This window comes from Enhydra lutris, unplaced genomic scaffold, assembly GCF_002288905.1.
Source record: "Enhydra lutris kenyoni isolate GAN:26980312 unplaced genomic scaffold, ASM228890v2 scaffoldscaffold35, whole genome shotgun sequence".
NCBI classification, from domain to species: Eukaryota; Metazoa; Chordata; class Mammalia; order Carnivora; family Mustelidae; genus Enhydra; species Enhydra lutris.
Genome location: NW_019154119.1, coordinates 16146020 through 16159039, shown reverse-complemented (window position 1 = coordinate 16159039; position 13020 = coordinate 16146020). Strand labels below are relative to the sequence as shown.

The window sequence follows — 13020 nt, the reverse complement described above, 5'->3', positions numbered from 1 at the left end:
AAGACTTTCTCATTAAATAGAAGATATGCCGAAATCATTAGTGGGTTCATATTTGCCTTGCTTTATATGTATTCTAAACAATAACATTTGCGTTTACTCAGTGCATACAGTGATTTTTACAAGCACAGATTTGGAACCAGACTCCTGGGTTTGAATCCCAGCTGTGCCACTTACATGTGACCTTGAGTAAATTATTTAATTTCTCTCTGCCTCTGTTTCATCCTTGGTGAAATGGGGCTGATAATAACATCTATCTCACAGAGTTGTAACTACTTCCAGTAATTATTGCTGCACAAAAAGCACTCAGGACAGTGCCTAGCACATAATAAGAAATCAGTGCTAGCTATTATTTTGTTTTCTTCTTCATCATCATCATCAGTACTAGGCTCTTTGATTAAATAAAATAACCTCCAGTAAATTATGATAGTGCCTTTGAATTTGGCCACATCAGCCAACAAACAAGGCTTTTCTCAGAGGTGATTAATTCTGCATGCAGATAGTCCATGATTCAGTGAATTTTACTGTTAAGTTAAAAACCTCACCTTGCTCTATATGCCTTCATCGGGTGACCTCATCTTCTTCCAAGGCTTTAATTACCATCTATATGATGATGACAACGCCCAGATTTATATCTACAGCCCAGACTTGTCTAGTGAGGGTCAGACCCACATATTCATACCCATATATTCACAGTCAGTCTCTGTTGGACACTACTTAGGTGTCTTCATGGTATCTCAAAATCAGAATGATGAAAAGAAGTTCATCTTTCATCTTTCTCCTCAGTCCAGCTCATTCTCCAGTGTTCTTTTTTTTTCCTTGTAAATATCCCACACTCCATTTCTTCCTATCCAGAAACTTAAGATTCATCCTTGACTCTTTTCTCTCCCCAGAGCTACAGTCAGTCGTTACATCCTGGCAATTATCCTTCCCAAACAACCCTTGAAACCATTTTTTCTCCCCATTCCCTCCATATCTTCACCTGGATTACTTAGCAACCTCCCAAGTGGGCCCTGTGTCCCACCGTCTTGTGCCTCACCTGTCCCTCTTCCTTTCCATAGCCCAGGGGTCTTACGGAAACAACAATCAAATCATGTCGCTTGAACTGGGTAGAGGGGCAGTCCGGCTACTCAGAGCAATCTCTAAGGGAGTAACGGGGCTCCTAGACGCCTAGCAAGAAGGACAAAACTATATCCACCCATAATTCTGTTTAGGGAGAATATTAGCTGTGGTCGGAAGGTTAGAGGTAATAAGATCCTACACATTTGTCTCTCTCCCTCTCTCTTACTATTCCCCCTCCTCCTCCTTTCCTCCCCTGCCTTTAAGGAGAATTCTGAAGTGCCTTCAGGGAGATTGGATCTAATTAGCTGGAGGGCTTTTATTTTGCTCTGTGGGACATACACATTTGGGAACTGAGCCTAAGTGCTTGGAGCAACAGGAAAGGGACCGTTCCCACCGCTCCTCTTTCTCTGTGTTTCTCAGAGAAGGAGCTCTAAGTCACAGATTCTCAAAGTGTGGCTCCCCAACCACCAGCAGCAGCATCCCCTAGGCATTACAAGTATGTAAATTCTAACCAGATTCTAACCCATTCTAATCCAAATCAGAAACTCTGGGGGAAGAGCCTGGTAACTCTGTTTTAATAAGCCATCCAGAGGATTCTTACAGATGCTGACATTTGAGAACTACCGCCAAACGGAGAAAAAGTATTTAAAAAACAGTGATGGGAAGGAAATACATCATTAGTCTAGCCCCAATGCCCCTATACCTTATACTCGGATGAGGTATGTATGTCATTCCCCAGTTTAAATCCTTTAGCAGCATACATAGTCCTTAGTAAAAATTCACAATTCTTAAAGTAGCCTTTAACTGACCCTGTCTACGGTGCCTGGGTGGCTCAGTTGCTTGAGCATCCAGCTCTTGATTTTGGCTCATGTCATGATCTGAGTCATGGGATCGAGCCCTATGTCAGGCCTGTGCTCAGTGGGGAGTCTGCTTGGGATTCTCTCTCTCCCTCTGCCCTTCCTCCTGCTCGATCACTGTTTATCTCTCTCTCCCTCAAATATATTTTTTAAAGATTTTATTTGTTTGAGAGAGAGAGAGAGAGAGAGAGAGAGAGAGCACAATCAGTGGAGAGGAAGAGGGAGAAGCAGACTCCCTGCTGAGCAGAGAGCCCCATGCAGGGCTTGGTGCTGGGACCCGGGATCATGACCAGAGCTAAAGGCAGACGTTTCACCGACTGAGCCACCCGAGCAGGCGTCCCCTCAGATAAATAAATCTTTAAAAAAAAAAAAATAAAGAACCTTGCCTACCTAGTGATAACAACAATAAATAAAAATAGTCAAAGCATACTCGTTCCACAAATATTTACTGAGTATGCAGTAACTTACTAGATGCAGGCATTGTTCTAGAGTCTAGACCCTTGAATCACAGTGGTGTACCATAGAGAACAGGTTCCTGCTCTCGTGAAGTTCAAGACTAAAGGAGGAGATAGACAAGCGTATAAATAAATAATGATGAAACAGTGGAGTGCTATGCAGAAGACTGAAATCAGATGGTGGCTGCTGCTTTAGACTGGTCATGAGGGAAGGGCTCACTGAGAAGCACCGTGAGTGGAAGTAGCAGGTGGATATCCGCGGTGCCAGCCCCAAGTAGAGGGAGGTTGCTAGTGGCAAGCCCTCAAGCAAGAGCAAGGTTTGTGGGATCAGGGAGCAGAGGAGGCTCGTGCGACAGGGGTAAAAATTTGAAGGGGCAGTCCGAGGGGCAGTGGGAGGGTGAGGATAGAGGGATAATAAGCAAGGACCAGGGACAGGTCTTCGTGAGCCAGGCTAGGCGTTTGGATTTTTTTTTTAATTGAGGTATAATTCATATACAGTAAAATCCACACTTTTGAATGTGCAATTCAGTGGTTTTCAGGACATTTACAAGGTTGCGCAACCATCACCTCTATTTCCAGAGCATGAGCATCACTTTAGAAGGAAACCCCTTCAGTACTCATTAGGAATTTGGCTTTTGAGTGTGATAATAAGCCCCTGGAAGATTTTAGCAGGGGAGACCTTCTCTGACCATTCAGGCAGCTAGGAGGAAAATGGATTCTAGGGAGGCAGGGCTGAAAGCAGAGAGACCCAGGTGGTCTTTTGCTGTACTTCCGGCAAGAGATAGCGGTTTGGAGTAGGATAGTAGCAGTTGAAATGGAACAAGGTGAGGGGGCTCTGGATATGTCTTGCAGATGGACACGACCTAATTCCAGTGCAGAGCTTCTTCAGTTATCTGTGATAAAGAATCAGTTTGTTAAATTTCCAATCTACCGCAGATTGAAACCTTTGAAAAGTACAACAAATTATAAATAGAGACTGTTTTCAGGTGACAGGGCCAGGAAGGGCATATGGGATGCTTTTAGTCTCTGGCAGTTCCTCTGTCAGCTTCCTGGATTGATTGAGAGACTTATCTGATAATACTTAAGAAAATGAAATTGATTATTTGGAGCTTTGATTCAATAGCTGTTTTTTGAAAAAGTATATTTTTCTAAAAGGAAATTTTTTTTTTTTTTAAAGATTTTATTTATTTATTTGACAGAGAGAGATCACAAGCAGGCAGAGAGGCAGGCAGAGAGAGAGGAGGAAGCAGGCTCCCTGCTGAGCAGAGAGCCCGATGCGGGGCTCCATCCCAGGACCCTGAGATCATGACCTGAGCCGAAGGCAGCAGCTTAACCCACTGAGCCACCCAGGCGCCCCTAAAAGGAAATTTTTAAGAAACTGATCGAACTTGAAAAGAAATTACAAGCAGCACTATTATAAATGGTGAAAATTGTTAAAACCCCAGATGGCCAAGACTTCTCTGTGTAGCTGTCTCTGCTTCCCCTTGTCAGGTTTGTCATTCCTCCCCCTGCTCCCACAGCACTGTGCGTGTGCCTCTGTGGGGCACTGTGGCACTGTCTTTACTGAGGCATCCACTGAGGCTATCTGCCTGTCCCGCTAGGGCCATGGTGGGGGCTTTTCATGTTTTATGGACTCTCAGCTAACCCTCACACAGGGCTGGCATACGTTTATTATCACATGGGGGCAATGACTGTGTAAATTACGAATATATTAACGTCATGGAACACTACATAGTTATAAAATGATAAGCACGTAATACATCCTGTATATGAAATAATATTAAACCAAGAATATAGTTCTAAAATAATATGAATACTGATTACTACGCACACATACTTTTAAGTAAATTAAAGAAATGTATGAAAACCTAGATGAGGATGGTTTTCCCTGTAGCGCTGTTCTAAAGAAGTCTGCTTTATCGTTAAACTTCATAAAACACCATTTTTACATAATATTTAATTCTCAACTTTCAGTAGACAAAAAAATTAAATTACATTTTTAATTTGAAGTAAAGTTGAATTAATATTGTTCATTCACACACAAAAAGCTAGAAGCTAGATGTCAGTTTAGCTGTAACAACAACAAAGATTTCAGTGTAAAACATTTGTATACTAACTTATTCCTGTCTTTATCTTATTTTTTTTAACTATTGTCATATTTTTAAAATGTAGTAGATGGGGTACCTGGGTGGCTCAGTTGGTTGTGTCTGCCTTCGGTTCAGGTCATGATCCCAGGGTCCTGGGATTGAGCGCCATATCGGGCTCTCTGCTCAGTGAGGAGCCTGCTTCTCCCTCTCCCTCTGCTCCTTCCCCCACTTGTGCACTCTCTCTCTCTGCCAAATAAATCAATAAATAAAATCTTAAAAAAAAATCTAATAGATACGTATATATGGCCTAGATGGCAGTACCCCCATTCCTCATTCTGTGTTCTTCCCTACTTTGTTTTTCTCCTTACCATCTTTACCTACTTAACATACTGTAGATTTCATTCATTTGTTTTGTTTGTCATGTCTTTTCATGAGAACATAAAACTCCTTGGGAGCAAGAATGTTTTCCTATTTTGTTCATTGCTGTATGCCCACAGCCTCAAATAGTGCTGGGTTTTAGCACTCAATAAATTTTTGATGACTTAATGCATGAATTGTAAATAAATATGTATGTGTATTTATTTATATATATGTGCTATTTTCTCCAAACTCAATCATTTACTCAAAATATTTGATCAGCTGCTGTGTACTGGACTTTGGGATGGAGTGGTAAGCAAATGGGCAAGGTCCCTTTCCTGGATTACCTCTAGGGGCAAGCATCTGTTGTGCAGTGTCATAGGGACTGAGGACAGGCGGGTAGACAAGGTCGGTTTTCTAACAAGGAAAATGGATCTAGGAAGGTCTCCTTGAGAGAGTGATTTAGAAGAAGAGTGGGTGCTCATCATGTGAAGGGTGCTAGGGATAGAAGGAGGCCGTGTCTGCAAGCCTGGTGGTGAATTGACAAGTAAGATATATACTTCATAGAAATATTTCGTCTAGTTAGTCAGAAACTTCAAGATATCATTAGACAGTTGGCTAAATGTTATCTCCACACATGGGTGCAGAGACTAATCTTTTCAGATTTATCCTCCCTAAAAACATGTGGGAGACGCAGCGGGCTCAACTGGTTCTCACCTCATCTGTGAAACGCATCTCAGCTCTTTTGTCCTGCTTTGCTGAATCAGTACGTATCTCTTACTGACACTTTCTTTTTGAAAATACAGATTTGTTGAAGAGGGCCACATTCCTTATATAAATGCTTTTCAGCATTTCCCAGAAGAGATGAAATTATATGGGCGCGACAAAGGAATTTTTGCTATAGAGGCAAGTTATTTTCTTTTTTACTTTGTAGTCACTAATGAGACACAAAAATAGTATGGTGATTTGTATTCCTTTCCTGACTTATTCTTTGGTGTTGGGAGCTTTAAAAAATGGCACCTAGTTTTTGTTCTGCCCATATGTAGAACATTAGCCGTAATTTAATGAGGAGCAGGATTGTTATTTTTTAATTTCCACATGTGGTCTCTCCTAATCCTTTAGGTTGTCCTGAACATACAGCCGCGCTGGGAGGTGTGTGTGAACTCTGTCAATAGCTGTTTGGTTGACGCCGAACTTCAGAAGTTTTCTGTAGAGACTTCTAGGTAGTTTCACATTTTTAAAAAACGTTTTTTGTTAGTTGCATACTATATTGCTTTTCAGAAAAGAGAAGAAAATTATTCTCTTGTTTCAAAAGGTGCTATTTTAAGTCCTTCACTTCTTGGTCTTTTTCTAGATCTGTTTTCAGATGTCTCCAACGGATGGACTTCTGCCCTTTAATTACGAGTCTTTATCACTATGTGTGGTGCTCAAAGATTATCTTCTCTTTGTTCTTCATCAGAAGGTTTTCAGTATACTAAATATTAACATTAAATATTACCCTGTTTGCCCACTTAAAGAATTATTTTTATAGGCCCTCCTAACCTTCACAGCTTTACATTGTTTGTGGTTTAATTCAAGAGACGTTTGTGATTCTTACCAAACCCCTGCTTAAGTGTGGTTCACTGTCATCCCAGTCGTACGTCTGAGTAGACACCTCGGGAAGACAGAATAAATGCCAAAGCCATACAGTTAGTGATCCCAGACTTGGAACTGTAGTACCTGCAGCCTTTTACTCATTATATCGTCTTTGGCTCTGTGTGCCTGCCACTCCGCCTCCTTTTTACACTTGTTCCTCTAAACACTTAAGTAGGTGCTATGAAAATATAATTACATGAAGTGCTATTTTTTAAGCATTTGAGCCAGAAGTGATGGATGATTGGAAATGCAGATAAACAAGCGCACAACATTCCGGAACATTGTACGTCTGCATTGAATTTAGAGTACTGGCCACTACGAGTGATTCGTAGGTAACGTTAGATTTTTAAACCAGAAACGGCTTTACTTTCTGAACCTCTTGTGCAGGAGCAGTTCCTGGGGATTGAGAGAGAGGAAGCAAGTTTGGGGCTGGGTCCCCAAGGCTGCTTCCGCATTGTCACCATTTATTCCATAGCCAGGAGAGATGACAGGACAGCTCCACGCGTGCATGTGGTGGCGCCCGTCCACGGCAGCGCAGGGAGGCGGGTATGGCTGCCGAAGAAATAGTAACAGCGGTGATGCTTATTCTGTACTAGGCCCTCTTTTACATATTTTATAAACTCTTTTATTATTTATATCAACCCTATGAAGTGTGTATTATTATTATTCTTCAAGATTTTATTTATTTGAGAGAGAGAGACAGACAGTGACAGCGATAGCAAGAGAGTACAAGCAGGGGGAGAGGTACGGGAGATGGAGAAGCAGACTTCCTGCTGAGCAGAGAGCTTGACATGGGGCTGGATCCCAAGACCCTGAGATTATGACCTGAGCCAAAGGCAAACGCCTAACCAACTGAGCCACCCAGGTGCCCCCATATTATTATTATTATTATTATTATTATTATGCTTGTTCTACAGATGAGGAAACTGAGACACAGAGAGATTAGGTAACTTGCCTGGTCCCCTCACTCTGAGCATAGTCCAGCATGGCCAAGGCAGCCTTGGTTTGGAGGGAGACAAAAAAAAGTGGGACCATACCGAGCGTTGAGAGTAGGGTGAGGGGTGGGGCAGGGAGAGCAGGGCCAGGAAGTGGAAGTAGGTTATTGAGGTAATAAAGAAGCTCCAGATTGGGGGGTGGGGGTGGGGTGGCACCTGGGTGGCCTGGTTGGCTAAGCTTCTGACTCTCAGTCTTAGCTCTTGATCTCAGGGTTGTGAGTTCGAGCCCCTCACTGGGCTCTGGACTGGTTACCAAAACCAAGAGGTGGGCCTGTGGAAGAGACGGGAACCAGAACCGGAAGGCCGGGGATAGAGGATCCAGCTGGAGGATGGCCCAGGCTGGAAGTGACAGTGTGGGTGCACGTGTCCTGGTGTGAAGCACAGTCTAGGTAGCTGGAATGGCCTTCCTGAACGATGGGTCTTCATGACAATTTTCTTAGCTTGGGCAGAATTGTGATCATTTCTTTTTAATTTTTATTTTTAAAAATTTTAGGGGCACCTGGATGGCTTGGTCGTTAAGTGTCTGCCTTCGGCTCAGGTCATGGTCCCAGGGTCCTGGGATCAAGCCCCGAGTTGGGCTCCCTGCTCGGCGAGGAGCCTGCTTCTCTCACTCCTGCTCCCCCTGCTTGTGTTCCCTCTCACTGTGTCTCTTTCTGTCAAATAAATAAAATCTTCAAAAAAAATTTTTCAAACCCCACTGCAGTTGATAGATGATATGACGTTCCGTCAGTTGCAGGTGCACAGCAGAGTGGTTTATCTCGTCTCTGCGTTTCGCTGCACTCAGCACAAGCGTAGCTTCCATCTGTCACCATACAACACTACTACAGTGTCACCAACTGTAGTTAGTGTATAGTACTTCTCACTCTGGTGACTTCCTCATTCTGTAACTGGAGGGTTGTGATAATTTATTTGAAGGACTAGGGACACAGAGGACACACTGTGTTTCCAGTCAGCACTCCAGTCCCCAGCTAATTTTTCAGAGATGTGGCAGGATAGCTGAACAACAGTCACCTCCGGTAGGCGCTTACCAGGCACAAGGTGCCCCTGCCACCTCCGGAGCCCTGCCTGCCTCTAAGAAAAGAAAAGCACAGGTTTTAGAGGTTGATTAGTTTTTCATCTTTTTAAATAGCATGCCGTGTTCAGTGAGACACATCTGGATTTCCTGGGCATGCCTTGGGCAGTACTGATGCTACCCTAGGACTGTCACATAGAAGGTGGTTTTTGTTTTTTGGTTTTTTTTTTTTTTTTGGTAATTGATTTGAAAATCTGTATAATTCACTAATTAATAATTTCAGTTTTAGCTGCTAAAAAATTGTTCATGGGCTAGATATTTAGTTCAGTAGTTCTTGGTGTGTGTCTTTACACTTCAGTGTTTCTGGAGGGACCAGTGGAACTCAGTTACCATTTTTACATTAATCTCTCCAGTGGAGTCTTGGCTAACAAAAAATTCTCTCCTTCTTCTCTTTCCCTCACTTATTCTCCCCTGCCCTTCTTTCCCTCCCTTCCCTTCCCACTCTTCCTTCTCTTCTCCCTTAGCCTCCAGTCCAGTCTGTATCTTACATTCTAATGACTAGCCTGATTTACATTCTAATGACTAGCCTGATTTCTCAGAACCATTCACCACTCAAGTTACATTGATCATTTTTGCTAGGTTTAGGTAATTCTTACTTTTTGCTGGTGCCTAAAATTACTTACTTGTTTTTAACTCCCTAGCCAAATGATAACTTCTCAGGAATAAACACCCAGAAACTTTTATATGGAATCATGAAATATTAAAGCTGGAGGGAAAGTTAAACATCACTTAGTCCACGTTTCTTCATTTTCCAGTAAGGAAACAGGTCTAAGGAAGAACGTGATTTGGGAATAGGTAAACCTCTACTTACTTCAGTAGTTTTTGTGAGGATTATTTGATGTAATCTTCAAAATGTTGGTATATCATAGACATTGAAATGGACATTCCTTCCAGGTCCCAGGATGCAAAAGCTTTTCCTCTAAGGAAAAAATTAAGAGTTATCCTCAAGCTGCTCAGAGGAAAAAAATGTATCATTTTTGGAAATTAAAATTTTCATTTTAAAGCTCTGTTATAAACAAAACAAAAAAACCTTTGAATGTGCCCATTGCTGCAAGTTTGCTGCAAGGGGGTGCCAGGAAGTTCATGGATATGACTCTCGCTTTTCATCACAGTGTTTTATAATTTTAGTTACCGTAAATTCAGCTTCTTGCAAAGGATCTTGCTTCCTCTGCTAACTTCATATTCTTGGGAGTCGTAGCTAACCAGTAATTTCCTTTTAAATTAAGAAATTTGGTTTCACTTTATACTCAAATAGACACTCAAATCTCACTCTATAAAAATAATTATTTTAGGGGCGCCTGGGTGGCTCAGTGGGTTAAGCCGCTGCCTTTGGCTCAGGTCATGATCTCAGAGTCCTGGGATCGAGCCCCGCATCGGGCTCTCTGCTCAGCAGGGAGCCTGCTTCCTCCTCTCTCGCTGCCTGCCTCTCTGCCTGCTTGTGATCTCTCTGTCAAATAAATAAATAAAATCTTTAAAAAATAATAATAATTATTATTATTATTTTAAAAAATATATACCTTGTCCTTTCAGATAGTAATAGATCCCATGATTGCCAAATGTTGAAATGACTGCAGGAGTGACATATAATGCACAGAACCACGGGGCTGCTGTGGGGCTCGCCGGTGTGGCTTACGTTTCCCAGAAGCGTAGCTGAAGCCTTTAGCTGAGGTTGGCTTTGCCCTGCTGTGGGCAGCGGGGGAGGGAGTGGCTGCCTTTATGGCCATGTTTGTTTCTGGTGCTGTTTCAGTCTTGCAGCCTGAAATACTATCTTCTCACTATGGTACCGAATCTAGACTCTTCTCTGCCCCTCCTAAATTTTTGTAATTTGAGACTTAAATTTTATAAATTAAGAAACAAGATTAGTTGTTTTATATTTACTTGCGTGTTTCATTTTTGCTCTGAAATCATTCAGGTATTAATTTTTACTCATCCTATTGGTTACCAAGACAGGCGGATTGTAGACTCCAACTCCTAGGATTACAGCTTCTTCTCTCACGTTCTGTCAGTTTTTGCTTCAGGTATTTTGGAGCTCAGGTGCACAATAATTAGGATATTTTGTCTTCTTGATGAGCTGACTCTTCTCACTATGTAATGTCCTTTTCTCCCCCCCCCCAGAATATTTGTTTTCATATCTACCTTGTCCAATGTTAATTTAAAAAGAATGTTTGCCTAACATACCTTTTGAAACTATTTTATTTTTAACCTGTGTCTTTATATTTAAAATGGCTTCCTGGTAGTCAGTTTGTAGTTATCTTGATTTTTTTAATTTATGCAGTCTGATATTCTCTGCCTTAGAATTATATGTCTGACCATCGACATTGAATGTGATTATAGATATGATTGGGTTTAAATCTATTGTCCTCTTATTTGTTCCATCTAGTATTTATTCTGTCTTTCTTCTTTTCCCACCTTCTTCTGAATCGACTTTTTTTTAATGATTCTATTTTATCTCCATTGTTGATATATTAACTACACCTGTGGAGTTTTGTGTGCGTGAGATTGCTCTAGAGTTTAGAACATTCGTCTTTAACTTACCACAGTCTGCCTCAAGTACTAGTATACCAGTACATGTATAAAGTAGGACCTTTTCAACAATATATTTTAATTTCCCTGCTCCCATCTTCTAGTGTCAGACATTTTACCTTTTTTTTTTTTTTTTTTTTTTTTTTTTTACAATTTATACATTTTATATTTGAGAGAGAAAGAGAGAGAACTTGAGGGGGGAGAGGAAGAGGGAAATGGAGAGAGAGAATCCCAAGCAGACTCCCCACTGAGTGTGGCACAGACTCCAGGCTCAGTCTCATAACCCTGAGACCATGACCTGAGCCAAAATCAAGAGTGGGACGCTTAACTGACTGAGCCACCCAGGTGCCTCTCAGACATTTTACTTTTATCTGTTAGAATTTTCACAATGCATTAAATTATTTTTGCTTAAAAAAATCATTTATCTTTTTAAGAAATTAAAATGGGCAAAATGATTTTGTATTTACCTACGTATTTGCTATTTCTGGCATTCTTCTTGCCTAAAAAAGTCCTTTAACATTTTCTTACAGTATAGATCTGTTGGCAGTGAATTCTTTTTTGGCGTTTCTTGGTCTAAAAAAGTCTTTATTTGCCCTCATTTTTTTTAAAAGATTTTTTGTTTATTTGAGAGAGCGAGAGTGTGAGCATGAGCTGGGGAGGGGCCGAGGGAGTGGTAAAGCAGCCCCCACTGAATAGGGGCTGCACGTGGGGCTTGATTGTAAGACCTCAGGATCACGACCTGACTTAACCTGCTTAACCTATTGAGCCACCCTGGCACCCCTTGCCCTCGTTTTTGAAAAGACATTTTCACTAGTACAGAATTCTGGGTCTGTACTTAATTTCTTTCAGTACTTTAAAGATGTTTCATTTTCTGCAGGCCTGCCTGGTTTCTTTCTTTCTTCCCCCCCGCCCGCCCCGGCCCCTGAGCTTTATTGAAGTATAATGGGCAAAATGGTAAGATATTTTAAGTGTGCATCGTGGTGGTTTGCGCTGTGTGTAGCTCATGAAGGGATTCCCGCATCGAGTTGACTAACACATCCATCACATCACACAGTTGTCTTTTTGTGTGTGTGTGAAGTCATTTAAATTCTACCTCCCCAGCAAATTTCAATTGTATAATATGGTGTTATCTTCTGTAATCACCATGTTTTACATTGGATCCTCAGACCTTAGTCATCTTATAGCTGAAAGTTTGTAACCTTTTACTGACCTCTCCCTGTTCCCCCAACCCCCAGTCCCCCGGCAACCTCTTTTCTACTCACGGTTTCTATGAGTTCAGTGGTGTTTTTGTTTTTTAACATTTGACGTATAATTGATACCATGAAGTGTTTATCTTTCTCTAGATTATCCAACTTAGCTTAATGTTTTCAAGGTCCATCCGTGTTGTCACAAATGGCAGGATTTCCTTCTTTCTTGCAGCTGAATAATGTTCATTTAGTGTGTGTGTGTGTGTGTGTGTGTGTGTGTGTGTGTGTGTGATGCGTTCTCTATCCAATCATCTGTGTTTGGACGCTTAGGTTATTTCTTTATCTTGGCTGTTATGAATAATGCTGCAATGGACATGGAAGTACAGGTATCTTTTTGAGAACCTGTTTTCATTTCCTTCAGATGTATATCCATAAATGGGATTAATGGATCATATGGTAATTATATTTTTAATTTTTTTAGGAACCTCCATACTGTTTTTAATAATGGCTACACCAAATTACATTCCCACTAACAGTGCACAAGGGTTCTCTCTTCCTCCACAATCTAACCAACACTTGTTATCTTGTTTTTTTGATGGTAACCATTCTAACGGGTGTGAGGTGACATCTCATTGTAGTTTTAATTTGTATTTCCCTGATGATCTATGATACTGAGCGTCTGTTCATGTACATGGTGTTCATTGGTATGTCTTCTTTGGAAAAATGTCTACTCAGTTCCTCTGCTCCTTTTAAAATTAGATTATTTATGCTAAATTAGATTATTTATGCTAGA

At 41.3% G+C, this 13020-nt stretch overlaps 1 protein-coding gene across 1 annotated transcript in view; it reads left to right on the top strand.

The window, feature by feature from the left end:
• LOC111154086 (TATA-box binding protein associated factor, RNA polymerase I subunit B) overlaps positions 1-13020 on the top strand; it is a 68048-nt gene that overhangs the window by 23056 nt on the left and 31972 nt on the right. The window contains exon 8 of the mRNA XM_022513455.1: positions 5622-5721. Within this exon, the coding sequence (XP_022369163.1) occupies positions 5622-5721 (100 nt within the window). The remainder of the gene's footprint in view (positions 1-5621; positions 5722-13020) is intronic.